The 21,030-nt window shown below is 32.8% G+C and overlaps 1 protein-coding gene across 1 annotated transcript; it reads right to left on the reverse strand.

Annotated features, from left to right (window-relative positions):
• Nucleotides 1-874: 874 nt before the first annotated feature.
• Nucleotides 875-20,104, reverse strand: c11.1 (maestro heat like repeat family protein c11.1). The gene is made up of 12 exons (XM_085955393.1): nt 19,945-20,104; nt 17,507-17,687; nt 15,786-15,957; nt 15,149-15,338; nt 11,676-14,538; nt 10,522-10,675; nt 8,112-8,372; nt 6,858-7,072; nt 5,466-5,663; nt 3,732-4,011; nt 2,898-3,135; nt 875-1,564 (listed from the first exon to the last, which is right to left on the reverse strand). Exons 1-12 carry the CDS (start codon nt 19,976-19,978, stop codon nt 1,398-1,400), a joined length of 4,953 nt encoding a protein of 1,650 aa, XP_085811519.1. The 5' UTR covers nt 19,979-20,104; the 3' UTR covers nt 875-1,397.
• Nucleotides 20,105-21,030: the final 926 nt, after the last annotated feature.

The raw sequence follows: 21,030 nt of genomic DNA on the forward strand, positions 1-21,030 counted from the left end.
GCCCATATGATCCTATTAGGATCGGACATGGTCGAAAAAAAATATGGAACAATAAAATTTTCATGGTGAATATATATATTTTTTCCTATTGTTAATATTGCTATTATGTTTATCGGTTATAATATAAAATTTAAAAACTAATAAACAAAATAAAATATTATAAATAATATTTTTTATTTTGCGTTAGTGGTCTGCGAAATATTTATATTATTTTAAACGGTCGGCAGGTATCAAAAAGTTGGGGAACACTGACCTAGAGGATGGTTATGGAGTTTGCCATGAACCTAAATGTCCTGTTACGTAGGCCTTGTAAGAAAATATAAAACTATAATCGTAATAAAAATAATCAGTCTAATGATGACGGTTTTAATAAAAAATATCTTTTAAATCAGAAAATTATGCATGGGTAATCAATGCATTATGTAATATGAAATATAGAAATATATATATAGTATATAGAAATCTAACAAAAATTATATAATACATTATAAAACAATTAATGATTATTTTACATAAATATATTTATATAATATATACTGGCCCTAATTGATTATTTGAAGCCATTTCTAAAATATATTGTAACAATTCTTTACATATTATTTAATAAATATAAAGTCTTCTGGTTTACACTTACATTATTATTGTACAAAGCGACTTAAATGAGCAACTGCGTTTTTTAATACATTCACTAATTTTAATTATTCACATGAGGCTATTTACAAATGAAAAATTCATTTTGTTATCTTGCCTCTATAGTTGAATATATCATGCAAAAAATGTCTATAGGTTACCCCAATCATCATTATCGAGGTGTAGATGAGCACAGGCTTTACAAGTGTTACCATACAAATTTATAAGAGAAATCCATTTTATTATCTTGCCTTGATAATCGAGTACATATACCATAGTAGCATTTGTTCACTGACATTATTCTTTTATTAACTGTCAGTTTTTTTATCTGTAATCTCATTCTTTTGGCTGAGGCTTCCAGTGTTGTGAATGCCTTTTTCAGTGCTGATTCTGACATGAGGTTAGTCTAATACCATGCATTTATATAAATTATTCAGTAGATTGGAAAAGTTAAGAAACTGTCCACCTTTTACTGAAAGGAAATTTGAAACCAAGCGTTCTTTTTAATCATCTCAACTAGTTACTTTCACTAAAATTAGCGTAAAGGATAAGTTCAACTATTTTTTAGGCAACAATAGTAGATGATCACTGAAAAATTTTCAGTGTTGCATTATAATTATAAAAATTTTAATATTGTTTTCTTCATAGTATACAAATGCAATGTTTTCTCATAATAGGAGAACCTAATTTGAATACCACCATTTCAGTTCAAGAGATACTCAAAAGTATCTCATTCATACAATATGGAAAAATGTTGAATAGAAATATTAATTTTTGATAGCGCAATGTTGATACAAACTGCTTATCGCAGTTGCAGTGCAGGCCCTAACTCTAGGATTCGGATCCTTCAATAGCTGCAACAGACGAGCTGTCAGATGTTTCCGATTCTTTTCGTGATCTTCGTCAGCCTTGTCGTAATTCACAAACAGTATTCCTAAAAAAGAGACGGATTGATTTATTTCAGGAAAAAATTGTGCCTAAAAACAGCTGCTCATTTTAAAACATAAATGAGATGAACTAACCAAATCGAATGCATGTAGTAGGAAACATAGCAATATTTTGAGTGTGTTAAACCAATGGCGGAAGAATATATTTACTTGCAACTTGACAGGAGAACAAAATTAAGTAACAGTTTTATTGGTTTCGCTTATATATTTTTTGCTAATGCCTTATAATAAACAACTTAACCAATAAATAAGTAATTTTCGCCAGAATGTGACTTAACAACCTCAATATTAGAGTATTATATAAGAGTACATATAACACAGCAGAGCTATGAAACAGAAGATTCACAATGTCCGCCACAGGATTAATAACACAGAAATAATATATTCTAAACATAATCACCGACAGTAGTCTTTCCAGCACATTACACGGCTGCTATTGGTGGCTATCGAGGGTAGTTTATCATATTTACGTATTGAGGCAGTTAATTGTTGGAATAAGTTAACCGTCTAAAATGTCAAAAGTGCTATGTTTCAACAGCACCTCTCTTGGTTGTGTGAACTTTTAGAGCGAGATAGATACTTTTGACAGTTTAGATGGCTAACTTATTGTAACAGTTATAATACCACAATACATGAATATGATAAACTACCCTTGATAGCCACCGATACCAACCGTATGTATAGAATAAATGCGCAGGAACATAAAAACATTATACATATCGACCGTGTTTAGGAAAAAAGGCGTAACCCTCACAGAACAAATTTTACAGGAGGCAAAAAAGGTTTTTTTGAATGATTTTGGTTCAATATTAAATAAAAAATAGGCACAGATATTGGGTGCAAGATGATTGATGATTTGGTGTAATATTTTTTTCGATCTGATGATAATTAAATAAATTATTACAAAAAAATCATTAAAATTGAGGGTAAATGCTTTTTACCCTAAATCAAAACATGATTAAAGCTCAATTAAAACCTGAATTTAGATAATAATTTGGCATTTGCGGCTTACTTTCTTTTTACAGAACATGTATTTAGTTGCATACATTGTAAATATCTAATAAAAACACTTTTCGAAAATTGAGGGTTATGCCCTTTTTCCTAAACAGAGTCGAATTATATTAATATACCATGGAGAACTGAGAACTATCTAAAGAGATTGAAACTGAGGGCGGATGACTGTTGTCCATATGATGGCAACGCCTCTCAAACAGAGTGGCATCCATTGAGCATCTTCTCATTATCTTTTGAGCATCCCTATGATTACAATATTTATGGGAAAAACCTATGAATTCATACAAGAAATAACTTATTACATACCTATAATAATGGCTGCATTAGCTCTGATGTTATCCCACGGGCTATTTAAATAGTTTGAAGTGTTTTCAATGAATTGTGGAATAAACTTGGGTAATTCTGTGGTGATATTTTTTATCAAGTCGACTGTGAAATCCACAAGGTGCAGTCGTGCAGAGTCGATGAGATGGGTTTGAATCATCGTATTTGTTTTCTGAGCATCGAAGCATGGTGCTATTTTCCTCAGTGTTTGCTTGCATGCCTGCAAATATATATAGATGTACAACATTGATCAGCAAAATTCTCTGATAGCCCTTCAAGTTGATATGACAGGTTGTCTACCGGGTATAATCAAGTATTATTTTAACATATCCGTGGTGGGAACACTTGTGTCAGTGACCAATCATCAATATCACAGTGAAGATTCACTCGAGTATCATTCAAATATGAAGCTATAAGTTTCAAAATCGATTACCTCCATATTCCACCATTTTTGCAATCAACCTTTGGATTAATAATTTTTTAGCAGCAACACAAGAGAAATATTTAAAAAAAAAAAAAAAAATGTTGCTAGGTGACAATAATAATACATTATTAGGTATATGTATCGATTAAATTCTATCTTCTCATATAAGATTTGATTTTTTTGATTCCGTTTTTTGACAGTTTAAGACATTTAAGAAGAGAATGAACATATTTTTTTAACGAACCTTCCTTCTTCAGTTATGTAAATACAATTTAAAATCTCATATTAAACTTTGAAGTAAATTTACTCAACTTGGTTACCTATGCACTTTTACAATTTTTATCCTCAACTCCTCAATTAGTGAAAAAAAAAATGTTTTTGTAAATATTTACCCTTATAACATTAGCGTCATCGTCTGCAAGATGCAGTAGAAAGCAGGGAAGTAATGTGAGGGCCTGCTCAGTCAGCGCGTCGGATTTTTGCCTTGAGACTAGTTCACCAAATAATCGCACGGACGATTCTCTCAGAGCCGGGTTCTCGGTGTTGAAAAATGACTTGATGCGCTGAGAAATCGGAGGGAATGCAGCAATTGACTGCTGACCAAGACTGCCGACTGTCAATAACTCGATCAGCCCCACAATAGCAACGAGCGGCACATTCGTTCTCGGTGTACTAGAAGATGAAGACAAAATTATATAATATTACACTCGGTTCAATGCTCAATAATAATATATTATATGAGGCATCTAATTACAAAAAGCTACATGTCCACAATTCGATATTTGCGGGAAACAACGTTTTTATGTTTCAAGCTTGAATTATTTGTTTTAACGTGAGATTATTTTTTCTGTTGTATTCTATGTCAAAATTAGAACCAACTGGCAATTTGTTTCAGCCGATAAACTCTAAAATGTAATAAATATAGGCAAAATAAAATTGGACATAGCGCTACTTGTACCTCACTTTTTAATATTTTCCGCATAAGGTACATATTTCCGTGGCACTGTCATGAATTCACCAGATTCTACAGCATGGGAGACGCCATTTGCAATATTGAACGTTCCCTTATTGGTTGACTAACACACGCACGAAATCAACTAAGCTTCAAATAATATGAAACACGGAAGTGGCGCTTTTTGTAATAAATCGAGTTTTAAAATAATTTTTTTCACACGTTTTGGAATTTTTCGTTCAATACATATTGTGTAAAATTACACAAAGAATACATGCATATTTTTTTCTCGGTTTTGACCAAATGTAGACTTATCGCTTTTTGGAATTAGACACCTCATATATTCATGATTTCTAAGCACAAAACATAGTTTGTTTTTTTTTTAATTTTTCATCTATTCGTTTCATTATAATACAAAAACTACTGGACCAATATTGATGAAACTTGCAGAGTTTATAGAGCGTGATGCAGAACTAAACTTAGGTGTGTAAGTCCTAAAGATACACGCCTAACTTTAAGGGGCCAATTTCGACAACCTGAGTTCAGTGAGAAAAACATATATAATTCTTATTAGAATGCCTAAGTGGAAGAGAAAAAGAATATGTAAGGTGTTTTTCTTTTTAGAATGGCTGCTTAACATCAACGGTTCTGCATCGCGCTCATAGACTACATTGCTGATGCCAGTTTAGATGAGTTTCAACTCAATATCTCAAAAAGTTCTGAGGTCAACAATAAAATTATTCGAAAGTAGTGCACCAGGTTCAATTCATCACGAGTATGTACAGTAGTCATATAGTAGCGGTGGAGTAGTGAGGTGAAAGACAGGTGAAGGGGAGCATACCTACATCCAACTATTGTCGATCCTGCGGACTCATTCACTTTATATAATGAACCATCGTTATTCAGATGAAAAATCCGCAATAAAAGTTTGCAAGTAAATAACTAAAGCAACAATGTCAAGAGCAAACTGCCATGTTCAGTTTATTTACAAATATCGCATCCGATGCTGCCAAAATAAAGAATATAAAATTTTCTGTAGCTATCAATTCAACCATACTAAAAACATTCTAAAATCAGGTTCAAATGTTAACACCTGGAATAATACAAAAAGTTAATATAATTAACTCTAATAACAATCTCTTTGTGTCTAATTAAATATCTATGTGATTCCTACCTTCCTTGATAATCATCCAGGCCATCGTATAGTGCCGCTACAACACTGGTCAAATGCTGTTCCTGCTGCTCTTCCTTGAGGTATTTGATATTGCTCAAGCCGGCGAGGCTGATGGCTCTTACTTCTAAAGCAGTGTCTCTCCAACCAGTGCTCAGAGCACCAAGAACACTTTCCAACAATATGGCATTTTCATTGCATCTGGAATATCAATATAATATGTAATTGACACTCAATATTTTTTATACTATTGAATTTTAAAGTATGATATGAATTGATTATGAAATTTTATAGTATGATATGAATAAGTAATTTATTATTGACTTGTTTGTACTGTTTCGTAAATGATAAGCAGTTACTAAAATTTTTAGTAATCTATTCTAAAGCTATCCATACAGTTTTCAGCAGAAAAAAAAACAGAAATGAAAATATTTTATATCTCGATTATATCCGAGAATTTTAATTATTCAGACTGTTATTTTGAATGTTTAGTACAGTAAGTCCTCGACTTGCGCGAATTCGACTTACGTGAATTCATACTTACATCTTTACATACAATATTATGTAATATATCAAGGAAAAAATTAGTAGTAATGCAATATATGATAATTACCAAGAAAAGAGAATTAATAATAGAAGAAATAGAAAAAATATTGGTTATATTATTATGGATGAAAGATATGCAGAAACAACAAATTCCAATAAGCCTAATACTCATACAAGATAAAGACATAAAGTGTAAAAATGATGATAGTGTTGATACTAATACATTTAATGAAAACCACGGACGGTTCCAAAAATTTAAAAGCCGTAATAAACTACACAACATCAAAGTTAACAGGTGAGGCTGCCGAGTTGTGCAGATACAAAGGAAGGTATGAACTTCATCAAGAGTCTAGAAGAAATCATAAAAATGAGGATTACCTGCCACAACAAATTTTTGATGTGGACGAAACTGGCCTATTTAAAAAAAATGCCAAATCTGACATATACCTAATATATCCCAACTAGAAAAATCAATGCCAGATTTTAATGTGTCTAAAGATAGGCTAACCCTTTTACTTGGTGGAAATGCTGCTGGGGATTGCAAAATCAAACCATTTCATCAATTAATAATGTTTTCTTAAATGTATGTATGTACGTCCATTTTATTTTCACTTATCCTTTGAAACTAACACTTATTATTTAAAAAATTGCATGATTTTAAGTTTTATTCGACTTACGCGATTTTTCGACTTACACGAAAACCTTCGGGACGATTTTAGAGTATCAGTAGGAGAGATACCTAGATCATAATAAGCACGGATAATCCATACTTGGATACTCAACAATTTACCATAGTGTAATATAGTTGTTTTAAAAAAACTTCAATAAACATCTCCATATAACATGTACCTTAAAGTGACCAAATGGCTGAAAAATGCAGCGACCGCAATCCTTTGTGACATTACCGCCACTCTGGCATATTGGTTCAGCGACAAGATGATCTTCGACAAGTGGTGAGGATACTCCTCGCATAGTACACATACCAACGACGGCACCATATTCAGAAACGAATTGAGATGCTCTCCGGAGTCCAACTGCGTGCATAACGAACAAGCCTCGGCAGCCTGAAAATATATATAACTTTGAAAAAAAAAGAGAAAAAATTCGGATTGGTCAACTCCAACTAAGGGGCGGACATGGTCAAAGAAGAAGAAGACTTACAAGTGATATTTGAAGATGGTCTGTTCTTTCCCTAGTTATGTTCTTCACATTACAATAGATAACATAGCAATAATAATGTGAATACTTTGATTCCATTATAAGTCAAACATGTATCGAAGTATGTCAGTTTATGTTTATTTCCATTGGCTTTACAATCGGAGACAACCTCATTCAAGTGTCCATATTTTGAAATGATTCTGGTTTTTAACAAACAATGATTATTTTACTTAGCAAATCGTTTTAACTCCACTTTCATTCGGTGGTGTTTGGGCATAACCCGTTAACTGCAAAATGTTGAATTTACAGGAGAGCCATTTTAAGCTTTGAATTGCCCACATAAATATCAGTTCATTTTTTTGTTTAAAATTGAAAAAAACATTTAAAAATAAATAACTGAAGAAGAATATGACAATACTTAGATTGTCAATTATTTCACTAATTAGGAAAATAAGGTCACTTATCAGTGATCTAACTATGATAAGGTCTTTGGTCATGTTTTCACCAAACTAACCACAGTGTTTGTTCACATATCATCATATTATTACAATAGCGTTTTGAGCATTTTAAGTGAAATATAGATATCGGGTTATTACCAAATGGAAGATAATACTATAGTGACCCAATTTTTACTCTTAACATAAAATGACCAAAAAAGCAGTTATCAGGTTATGCCCAAACAACACCGATATATTTATCTACATAAAATTAATATAAGGAATGTGTCTTTCCTGTCCTTTGTGAAATTCTTTGTATTAATGATTATTTAATAGAGAGGTATGCTAGGTACCACCACCAATGCTGGCAATGCACTGTATGAAAAATAAATGTTTATATAAAAAGGTTTCTTCAAAGAAGTGTGACTTTAATTAAAATGTTAAATATAATGCATGCATGAGCTGAAATATTTTACCATTTCAAATGAGATTGCAGTCAAATAAATACCTTTTCACATTTGGTCGTGATCAAAAACTCTTTGAGAGCGTCCATAGATATTTTGGCAGGCGACATTTTTGTTGCTTGAATATTGGGCACAAATCCATACTTCTCACTCCGTTGGCCGGTGGATGTAGAATGTGCGGGAGGAGACGCCCCGATAAAACATGCCAGCATTGTGTACAACATCGCAAAGAGATCGGAAAACTTCTCGAGGCATATCTTTTGGACGTTTGGCTGTGCAAACATATTGCATAGCGCACTGATAGCCTGGAAATGAATAATTTTAATGAAAAGTATTTTCATTAATTTATTTGAATGTAGTAAAAAATGTATATTGAACAAAATTATAAAAATATGTACCTACATAATATCAAAATGTGGGAATGAAATTATTTTATTCACAAACCATACAAAATAAACATTATAGATATAAAACTAATATAACTTTGTAATAAACAGAAAATAATTACAAGATAAAAAGAACTTTTTATATCTTCTTTTTAAATTTTCTGTTGAATCATAATATAAACTTGACAATTCTTTGTATTAATAAATACTTTTTTTGTACTTGATAGAAATACTGAATAAATATAGAATACTGAAATGTCATTTTGACATTTCATATTGATTTCCATAGTAATGCACGTATATATTAACCTTTTCCACTCGAAATTTTTTTTATAGGTACATACCACCCACTCGAGACTTTTTTCCGTAAAAAGCATAATTTCAATATAAAACATTTAATTGGTGAAAAAAATGTAAAATTTTTTTTTTTTTTATTTCTATAAAATAGATTTATAATGAATATACTGTACTTATTTTTAGTTTATTTATAATTCTTCATTGTGTGGTATTTCACAAAGCAATCTCCAATATGTAATCCTGGCTTATCACAGAATCGAAATGAAATAGCGGTATGTAGAGAAGTGGCTATAAAGTGTAAATCGTCCATACATATAGTTATGACTGTAAATATGGTCCAAATGATTTGCCTTCAAATACACTTGTAATATAAGCATCCGTCTCGTAAATTTTCTAAATTAGTTTCGGGCTCATAACAACTCATCCCCAGTGCGGTACACATTATCAAAAGATTTCTCAAAAAATAATAAATCGATACGTAATAATTTTCATTTGACTCATTAGAGTATTTCACATTATATTTGTAAGGTTCTGAATCGGCATAATATAATAGTAAGTATTGTCATCAAAAACAGTCTATTCAAATATAAAACTGTAAACTATACGAGACGCCCCTGCGCAAGCGAGAACCAATAAAAAAAAATAAACACACTTTAAAATCATGCGTGACAAACAACTTCAGTTCACTCTAGTCTGGGAACGTTCAATAAATAAAATTTATGTGACAAAAAAACATTGCTTGCAAGCAAGCGACCTACGAATAAAAAAAGAGAAGATTCAGATAAAAATACTATGTAGAAATTACGCACGCAGTATTCTTTTGCCGACTTCTTTCTCAGATAAATGTAATAACCTATTATTATTCATTCTAACTGGATTGAAATCGCATTATAAAAATTGCTGAAAATATTACAAAAAATGACTTTATTGGCGTGCCGCCGCTACGGAGGCACTCGGGTAATTCGGGAAACTACGGGATACGCCGATATGGCGGCACTCGAGTGTTAAGGGTTAATAATTTAGTTACTAGGACTGGACACACAAGAAAAAATGTATACTGGACAAACATGAATACGAGCTAATAAAAACGTGGTAAAATAACATTAATTTTATTTAACATAGATTAACCTGCTATTATGTAAAATGTGTCGATGACTGTCAAATAATCTATTGATATGTGCATGGATTCTACTCATTATGATGATTCCTGGCACTTGGCTCATATAAAGATAAGTTGGACAAAAAAGATATTATTAAAAATCAATCACGATATAACGAATTCGCACTCGCCGGAGTCGCGGTGATTTGCCAGATGCATGATCGAATCCACGGCCATGACTTCGGAGATCGGAGCCCTGGGATCAATTTTTGAAATTAGCCCTGTCATAAAACGAATAACCTTGTGTTTACAAAACAAACATTTTTTTAAAAAGTGTGTAAAATTCTCCAATGTTTGTTAATGTTACATAAAATTAATGATCTTATGCGAAAGATATGTCCTGGACAGGGTTATTTGAAATCAGCTTTGATTGGCTAAACTGTCAGCATTTAACGCCGCTTTAAGTCTATGAGACATCGACATATGAAAATTCCTGAAATCTGTCTCAAAAAGAGCGTGGTTAGCCAATGTCTCACTTCAATGGTGTGTTGTTATTATTAGATTTCAATCTTGTACGTACAAGTACTCAATAGTATATTTGAGCATGCAGAGAAGTAATTCTAGTTTATTCTATTGATGGTGTACAATATGCATATATTTGTATATACTAACAGCCAATGATTGGACAGCAACAACTTTCCCGCTGTCATACTTCAAAGATTCTTCAAACAACGGTTCTGTGGTCAACAATTGCATCAGTTGTTCAATTGTTATTTTGGCTATTGACGAGTCGTGTGCCAGAGCACACCAACAATCCTCAACGGACCTAAAAAATAAAATTTATACATAACCCTTGATATAATATGTTGTCATATTTTCAAAAAAGTCCTCAATTCAACATTAATTGTGTGCAAAGCAGTGATGCCAACCGTACTATAATTATAGTACAATACTATAATTTTGATTTCGCGAAAAATGTAAAATACTATAATTTTACGCCAAATATACCAAAATACTAATATTTTAAAGGATTCAAGACGAAAAATGTACTATATATTTTTCAGAAATACTATAATTTTTACGCCTTTGTACTATAATCAGCATAGAAAAATATGGCAATACTGGTGCACAGCTTGGTTTTAATGTTAATTTTTTTTTTCCCATCATATTGTATTTTCATATTAGAACAATATGCCCATTTTACTAGCTGATAAACCCTTTTCTGTAATACAAATAAAATAAAATTGGACATACCAACATTTATTCCTATCATTTAAAAATAATTAGTTTGCAAAGTTGTTGGGTTAGGTAAAAAAAAAACGTATTATTTTGGTGTTTTAAAAGTTACAGATCATTATATATTATGTGAAATTAGATGTAGAATATGTACGTATTTTTTTCTATTAAAAAATCACTCGAACAATATGCAAAAATACCATTTTTTCTTGTGTGCTGCAATTAGGCAGGAATAATGTGATTGTTGTCTCAGTTGCCATCTTTCGTTGGTGTCCAACCTTTAATTTTCAAACAACAAATCTAGTTCTTTTTATCAAAACACACGCTAATGTAGTATGTTTATAGTTTAAAGTAAGTGCCATTTTTTGTATCCAAAAATTTTTTAAATTCGTTTTTAGAGTTTCTATGAAAATTAGAGGTCTTTTTTTGGCCTCATTTTCATATTATGTTACGGCTCCAACACTAAAAAAAGGGTATTCTTCAACATTTTTGAATTTTGAGCATATTACGTGTGACTTATATATAAACTTGTAGAAAATAGGTCAATATTACAATTATTATTCTACGTTCAAATAATGAAAACCACTAACCTTTCAAATGGCAGCGGTTGGACGAGTAGAAACGTAACAACAGCTTTTGGATGATGATTCGCGAGGGTCAACAATGTATCCAGTATTCCATCATGCACACTTCCTTGCACTACTCTTAGAGAATTCAAAATGTACGCCATCACATCATTAATATTCTGATACAAATCTTGCCCCTTGGTTTGCATCAAAACTTTTAGTACAGTATTACAACCGTTGGCTGAAACCTCATCACCTTGCATTCCACCCAGCAGGCTTTCGATCAGCTGAATTGTTTGTTGATAAGGCACTTTGTCACTAATTATGTCAGCCAAACGCGTAACCAGACCCATAAACTTCTCCTGATTATCAGTTGTGATGTCGACTTGAATTTCAGTCAACCGCCGCATGATATCACAGTCTGCATCAATCGTGCGACCTTCATATAATTCAACAATCTGAATCATTATCTTCAAACAGTCGACAGCGATATATCTCACTAGGGTGCTTTTATCAGAACATCTGGGAACCATTTTACCCATGATTAATCCAGTTTGACCGAATCTACTCGGATTCTCGTACGTGAGCTTGATATTTTGGATGAAACAAATCAAAGTAACTTGGACTGATCTCATCGCGGCTGTGCGGATTTCTTGATTCTCATTAGAGATCCATTCATCGAGGATACTTAAAATATCATCGAGGGTGCTCGGGCAAGTCGACTGGATCATGAACTCTTTTATGAGAGCATTAAGCGAGCACAGACTGTCATTCATCGCTTTGGCAAAAATGTCGTTTTCCTTTTCTTCTTCCGCTGTTTCAAATGTCGTCTTCAAATATCGAACAGAGTTAAAAACTTTGCCGCAAAGCGTTCGAAGAACGACGTTTCTCTCTTCCGGTCCTAACTGTTTTGGTAATTGAATGAGAGACATTATGGCTTTGATAACGGGAGAATATAATTCAATATTTGAATTACCGGGAGAGTGATCATACATTTGATCTAAGACTAAATTCAGTAAATTCCATCTGTCTTGCAGTACAATGTTTCCAGTAGTCACATTGGCGACAGCTTTTGCAAGAAAATGAACAGTGTTTAATGCGCTGATGATGAGAATAGGCGTATGTGAGCTCATACGAAGTTGGGTAGCCGCCCAACGGATGGACCCTCCGCTTCTTTCGGTATCCGTCACAACAAGTCGTGATAGAACTTTCTCATCTAAAACCTCCTTAGCTACTTCTCCGTAACATAATGTAATCGAATATCTTATATTGTTAATATCGTTTTCATGTTTGGAACTTTTTATAAAGTTGAAATTCAAAAACTTGTTGGACTTTCTAGAATCTGTATCTTTTGATAGAGCATCCAACTTTTCAACTATCACCATGCCATGCTCAATAGAAGCGATTCCTAACGCTCTCCCTATATGCTTGCTCTCTTCGGGTGAACTATTATGAAGCGCATTGAACAAAACGTCCAGTTTGAAACCGATACTTTTCGCATCCTTAACGTGACATAGCAGTATCGCCAAAAACTTATACAGAATTCCCTTCTGCGGAATATTTTTTTCGCTGTGCGGTATCTGATCTAGTATTTTATGCAGCACGTCTTCAATCCATGCCGTCTCATTCACGAGATATATAGCAGACCGAAACAGATCCAATATCATAGACTCCCAAGCCTTCTCGCAGAATTCTTTCGAGTCTAAAAATGACATGAGTCGTTGTAAATCGAGTTCCCAAGACACTTTCAGATCTTTATGAATTTTTTCACAGTACATTTGTAGGAATACTAAAACATTATGCACCATTTTGTTGTCTGCATGATTTATAAGCAGCGATAGACATCGAACATAAATTGATTCATCGGATGTTGCCATCGTATCTTTTGTGTCAGAAACTGTATTTTGTTTATTGACATCACCTTTCATAAGATGCGTTAGACATTTGCATATTATAGAAATCGTTTTATTGTTATCAGAGGTCAAAAGAGCTTTCAATAACATTGGCCATAAGTATGGCTTGATATTGGTCACGGTGGAAGATAACAAATACAGAGAATTTTCACAATCATTTATGAGATCACTAATATCTCTCTTTTCAATTTGGTTGGAATGGTTATTCGAGTGATTGCATTGTTTTATGATGAAATCAAGCATAATTGCATCATCTTTATTTTTTAAATGTTGGCTATAAGATAAAGCGACGACAGCCTTGAGAAGTATTTTTTTCATTTTGATACTGTGCTCCACGACAATCATACTTTTAAGAACAACAATAAATCTGTCAGCAATTTTATTCGTAGAGGCTTCCGATGAAGTTATCAAGTGCGTTAAAATAATAATAGCTTTAATTCTATCCTCTTCGTTGTTATTTTTTGTCTGTTGGAAAATGTATTCTAACGGACCATCGGGGAAGTTTTTAACAATAATATCGAAACACCTGAGTAACTCAAAATGATTTTTGATTTTCTGCGGCTTGTCATAATCTGGCGACGTTAAAATCAATTGAAACATGGCTTGTATGATCATTTCTATAAGAGGAACTGTCAATAAATTTTCCTGCTTTATAGATTCTCTCAAAATCAACGTAAGCGATTGCGTAACAAAATATGATTCCATGGATGACTTTCGGTAGAGGGCAAGAATCGTCGGTATCAATTTCGGTATCAGTTCTTTGATTTTTTCGATGGGAAGTAAATTAAACATGTGACCCATCGCTTCGAGAACGTTCTCAGCAACTTTCGGTTCGCTCGAATGAACCCAGTGTATGTACAGGACGTCAAATGCGATGGCTATTTCTGTGGAAAAGTTTTCTTTCTCCAAAGAAGATTCCATTTTATCATTATTTTCAAAATAATCGAACAACGCCGTGGAGAAATGGCCGAGTGCTGCAATAAAAAATCATAAAAATCAATTAGTTATTTAGTCATAAACATTGCAACCCAAAATGACAGCAGAGGTTCAAATCATGACTTTATCTTGGTGGAGAGATGTGGTAATTTGACAACTATTTTATTTACAGTTGGGATTCCACCAAACACATTCATTTTTCTACCAATTAAACCATTCGACAAAGCACATTTATATGGTGATTGTACACAGTTAAGCAATCAATTTTTTTAACATATTGGAAGGGGTTTGGGAGTACAACATGTCCTCATTCATCCCAAAAAAGAAAGAATAGCATCAGTTATATTTTTAATATAAAATTTTTCTTACAGTTCTACATGACAGCTATGGTCCAACTAATCAGGTAGTGAAAAAGGGGACACGGACACAAATTGTCATATGTTCGAGCGCTTTATTTCGCACTGCCTGATCAAACGTGAGGCAACAGAGAAGGTGCGTAGTTTCAAATATATAAAAATCAGATGAGCATATTTATGTAAGTTAAGTAATCCCCTTCATAATAATACATTGGTTTACAAACCTCACCAATGCGTTATCATGACAGTAACAACATATAAAAAAAAATGTTACCATATCATTGTAACTCACCATAAGAAAATGCCTGCTTCAACGGATCAGCCTTCAACATTCCGAGAGTGGGAAGCATTTTTGCAAGAATCGGCTTGATGTATGGAACAGTTCCATTTATATTAGTCGCTGACAGAGATCCTAATGTATGCGGAATAGTAAAATGGGGAATCACTCCAGGTTTCAGTAATAATAGCAAGGGTTCTATTACCTAAGAAAAAAGATAACAGAATAAGTTAAAATAGAGTTATGATATTCTGGTCATTACAAAAGACAACACCTAACATGGCATTAGGTTTTTGGGCTAAAACAAATATACTTTCCAAATTTAATAATAGTAATATATCTTCGTGTGGACAAATAAAATATAAAATACGCATTTTTAACAATCAGGAAACACACTAAAAAGCCACATATTTTTAAATGTTAATAACCTTTAAGTAAAATAGCGCCGCAGACGACTTTTTTACTATAACTTCGCCGAGCCCCCCCTCTAAGCCTGGGCCCCAGGCTAGAAACATGTCAGCCCTCCACTTATAGTGGCCATTGTTATAACCTATGGTGGGAAATCTAGATCCTACCATAATAATCTTTCTGAAAATATCAGAAATACTGACTTGTAAGATTTTCCATTTTTTTCATGCATAAGAAGAATTACCTCAACAGGATAAAAGTTTCCTATGGCAACAAGAATTGCAGACGCTGTCATTTGCACAGACGGGATGTAATCAGCATTTGAGATCATATCATTTATAATTATGTCAGTTGTACTCTTCACAGTATCCTTGGATAGACTTTCACCCTGTTGCATGCAGACTTGTTCCATAACACTAAAAATAGAAGAATAGCAATACAATAAATATCTTCATATATAAATTTCAACATAGAATGGTATTCGAAATACAGTAAAACCTCGTTAGTAAGAACACTGATAATTCGAAATTCGCCGTAATTCGAAATTTTCCCGAAAAAAAAGTCCCTTGAACATTATTTTCATATAAAACCATACCTTTAATTCGAATTTCGTAATTTGAAATGATTTCAGAGTTCCTGGCATACAAAAATATTCAATAAATCGTAATAAAGTACACTATTTCATGAGCCAATCATTGAAAATTGTGACCGACTTTTCTTAAAAAATCAAAAATTACTTATTTTAAGAAGGTAATAATCCTGACATTTTATGAGCCAATTCGGTAGGCACATCTATGATCGAAAACAAAACTAATGAAAATCAAAATTTTTTTTTTCAAAATTTTAATATTTTTACCTCATACATATTTTCATAATTCGTAAATCGAATTTTTTTTCGATTTTCGGTCCCATGGAATTCGTATTAACGAGGTTTTACTGTAGTTAAATGTTTGAAAATTGATAATTTTTGTTTATCAGTGTCTGCACAACTTCTTCTGTTGTATGAGTCGTGGAAGAAATGCATGTAAGTACATTTTTCCAATCCACACCCTGGTCACTGTTATGGTTGTGTAATTGGCTTTCAACATGCTAATGTTAAAAGGATGAAATTCATTAAATACATTATTTTTATTAGTTGATTTATTTCATGAGCTCAATATTGTCGATCTTAGTTTTACTATTTTTATATGATTACCTGCTGATGTTTAATGGTGTCGTGCGTGTGTGATGTGCACGGTCCGAATCGGGTGGGGACCCAATCTGATTCCCAATCTGTGCCCACCATTAGAGTATATCGTCTCTGTTCTGGCAGAACACACTAATTGGAGAATACTAGTTTTAAGTAATTTGACTTTGAAGTTGTTAAAATGTTTGAAATGGTCTATCATGTCAGTTTATTAAGGCCATGCATTAGTTGAGGCACGGTCTAAAAAGATCGTTGCTAGGCGATGTGCGGATTGCGGGTCGCGGGTGCAAAAGACGCCTGTCAAACGAAATATTATTTCTCATATAAATCCAACATACGTCCATTTTATGTTCTGTTTATTATTCTATTAGTAACAATAATAATATATTCATTGACATGTTTTCTTTTTTAAAGTAAATGGGTAACGTTTTTAGTCATCTTTACACGATTTTAGAATTAATTGGCCCGTCGCCATCACGCAGCAAAGTGACGTATGTCTAACTCGACGTTCTCTCAATGAATGCGAAGCGAGTACAAAATTTCATCGCGCGTACAGTTGAAAATTATTTGGCGTTTCACTGATGCGTCACCTTAAGTAATCTTAAAAAGAATGACTTTAAAATAAAGACTGTTTATTTATTAAGAAGGTTTCCAGACGGTAAAGTTTGAAATAAGGAACATTTTGGTATAACTAAATCAATATATCATTTTTTCGAATTAGTGTCTTCTGCCAGAACAGTGACGATATTTAAACAATTAAACAAAATTCGCAAACTCACTGGAAAATATTCGCAAGGTGTTCATTGTCAAATTTCTTCCTTGACTTCCGGAAGCTGCAGCATGTTGTTAGAACTTCATTAGCTTTACCTCCGGATCCAATCTTGCACAATGATTTGTAGACAGCATCATTCACCGTGTCATCTTTATCATTGATTGTCTCAAGAAGTGCTATGATACAAACTGAAAATCATTCCTTAATAAGAAGTCTATATCCAAAAACTTATATATCCACATATTATCAGTGGCATGTGGTCCATAGATGCTGTGGATACGGAGCATGCCCAGAAATATTCGATAACTTAGTATGCAATAATATTGATGTGTATTTACCAACTGTACAATCGGATGGTATATTTTATTAAACTGCATTTTTTTCAACAGCATTTTATTCAATAGTAGGTAATTATTTATTGTACATTGTGATTGTGTTACGTTGTATATTTTGTGTTACTAAAGTTCATTTTGACTTTCTGTCTCCTAAATAATATTATAATATGTAACGAATATAGTTTTATTTAATAAAATTCAACCCACGAAGCTCAGGAATGCTGATAATTTCTAGATTCGTAAATATTCGGTATATATGGATTTTTCAAATAGCATGCCCACAAGCAAACCTCATCGGATACCACTGGTATATATTCAATGTATAATTTCACACAATATGTAATATAATATAGCTTCCGAGACCCTTCACAAGAGTATAAAAATATCTAATAACTTTATCGGTACTTCAACTAATAAAAATGGCCATGTTATTCTAATTTGAAAATACAATAAGATGATAAAAAAACTAACGTTAAAGATAAAAATGTTATTTGCACAATAAAATATTACTTAATATACAGGTTTTTGAAAATAAAAAGCACCTCATATACTTGTTCGCTCAGGTATTTCATGTGATTTATTTCAATAGTATAATAAACATAAAACAAATTATTGTTCAAAACATTGCACTCTCGGTGGCACCCGGAGTACATGCCCCAGACATGTAATGAGTATTTATGACGTGGTTAATCAATGTACCCTTAACATGGATGCTGTCTTTCCTCCTTTACCCTGCAGCGATACTATAGGAACGATCTAAATAGTACAAGTCTGACTTACTTACTCTCTTACTCTGTGTCCAGAAGTAGTACATGGATCGAACAACATGGGAGTCTACGTTAACTTAGGTTAGGGTAATATTATAATACAGTCGAACTTGGTTATTACGAGGAAGACGGGACCAACTGAATTTGCTTGTTATAAGCATTACTCATATTGTTACATAACATTTTTTGCGCCACGTTCTATTTAAGCATAGAACATAAAAAATCTGAAAACCATCGTAAAAATCACCGAAACAAGCATGGCATTCATAAACTACAAAAGAAGTTGTTTATTGTAATGAAGTGCTGAGCCACCGGTGCTGGTAGGTACCTACTGACTTCACAAAGCTTGGATTTTTTACATGCAATTTCAACTATATGCGTGGATACTTTTTCAATATTGTCGGCAAAAACACCAACTAGGTACTTACGACACTTAACTAGTGTCATAAACGTAATCCGATCCCGGTGGCATCGGTCTAGTTAACTGCTCGGTCGGATTTTATTGCTTAGGGTCGAAAATGTTGTTTTTAAACGATCGACACATTAACAGTTTTGCTCGGTATACCCGAGAAGTAGTTCATTATAGAAGTGAATAAATGTATGGGGAAAATCATAAACTAAAATGCCTACGAATGTTTCCTCATTAAATCCGAGATCTCGCTATCTCCGTGATCGTAATAACCGAGTTCGACTGTACTACATATCGTCATTCTGGTTACGCTGTTTTGAGAAAAAACCAAACCAAAACCTAACACAACCTACTTATTTTTGGGTTAAAGTAGGTTGTATTAGGTTTCGGTTTGGCTTTTCATCTCAAAAGACCTCAATCACAAAAACGATATGGAGTGTTACAAAATTACCTATATTAGTATTTCCAACTTTCTTCGGGAAGGTGGAACGATCCTCCCTAACCCTACAATGCTGCTATGGATACAATCTATATAAGTCAGAGATTACATAGTAAGAAGTGCAGGAGATTGGCCGATATAAGCGTGAAAGAGGGGGTGAGTGAGCGTTTTTCACATTTGTATTGATATATGAAAGAGGATAGCGAATTAATATTAGTATACAAAATTACAACAGTCTTGTGTGTGATACTCAGCTAGCTGGCTTACTGATAAAAAAATAATTGGAGTAACCGAATCTGATGTGAAGCGTGATGTCAAGGTATTCAATATAGATAATTTTAGCTCCGAATATAATTTCTGAATCAATTATGAAGTGTGTTATTATCTCTCAATTCTGGCGATTGCCTTTAACTGCGCCATAAAGGCAGAGGTAGGTATAGATTGATAACAAAATACTGAAACATATTATAACAAAAAGATAGTAAAAGTTTAGACCTCTTAACTCAGCATCGATGTCGTTATTTGCCATTTTAGCTACGAACTAGGCTAGTATGATTTTAATCAATTTATTTTGTTTTATATTTATTTGGCTTCCATAAAGCCGATAATATTTTACGACTGAGGCGAACTGTCAAAGTCAAAACAATATTCTGTCACGGTTTTCGATCACGGTTGTCAGTGTCATCGATAATAATATGTAAGTGCTAAATGGCAACATTTAAATGTCAACTCGTAAAAATGTATAAATTTTCAATACAATCACGAATCTTCAATACAAAGTAGATGAAATTTTATTACGAAACTAGAATTAGATTTTTTTATTACAATTTTTATTTACCAACCTACTTTCACGGATGGTTTCGAGTGATTTTAACAACCATATAGAATGAGAATCTTAGTACCTTAGTGATGCCAACCGTACTATAATTATAGTACAATACTATAAATTTGAATCCGCGAAAAATGTAAAATACTATAATTTTACACAAATATGCCAAAAAATACTATAATTTTAAAAGATTCGAGAAAAAAAATGTTCTTGTACTATAGTTTTTCAGAAATACTATATTTTTACCGATTTGTACTATAATCAATACAGAAAAAGATGGCAGCACCGGTACATAGCAACATATCAGTGTGGTCCATAGGCAATATACGGAAGTGCTGTCTCATTATCTATGGTGCTTCGATTCGTAAGTTCCATACAAGAAGATTCCCCCTTATAATAATTTTATCAATTATGTCAATTATTGACACCATCTATTGGTGTGACTAGAAGTTTTGACTATGACAGAGCCATAGATCCGAACCCAAAAAAGTATTTATAATTATAAAAACGAAATTGTGAGAAAAATAAATAAAAGTCGATATTTTAATTCAGATACACTTTATTGCAATGATAAGTATATTGACAAATTATGAACACTTCCTGTCAGATTGATGACGTCATTTATTATTTCATATTATTGTGTTCCATTATAAATTTTCATCGCTTGCTGTTATTCTCGCAGTCAAAACCTCAACGATCGACAACACATTGATGTAGATTCTGAAACAATAATTTTGAAATGTACCTACTTT

The sequence above is a fragment of the Rhyacophila brunnea genome, unplaced genomic scaffold (genome assembly GCF_057557595.1).
Source record: "Rhyacophila brunnea isolate RB1 unplaced genomic scaffold, BYU_Rbru_1.0 scaffold_5, whole genome shotgun sequence".
NCBI lineage: Eukaryota > Metazoa > Arthropoda > Insecta > Trichoptera > Rhyacophilidae > Rhyacophila > Rhyacophila brunnea.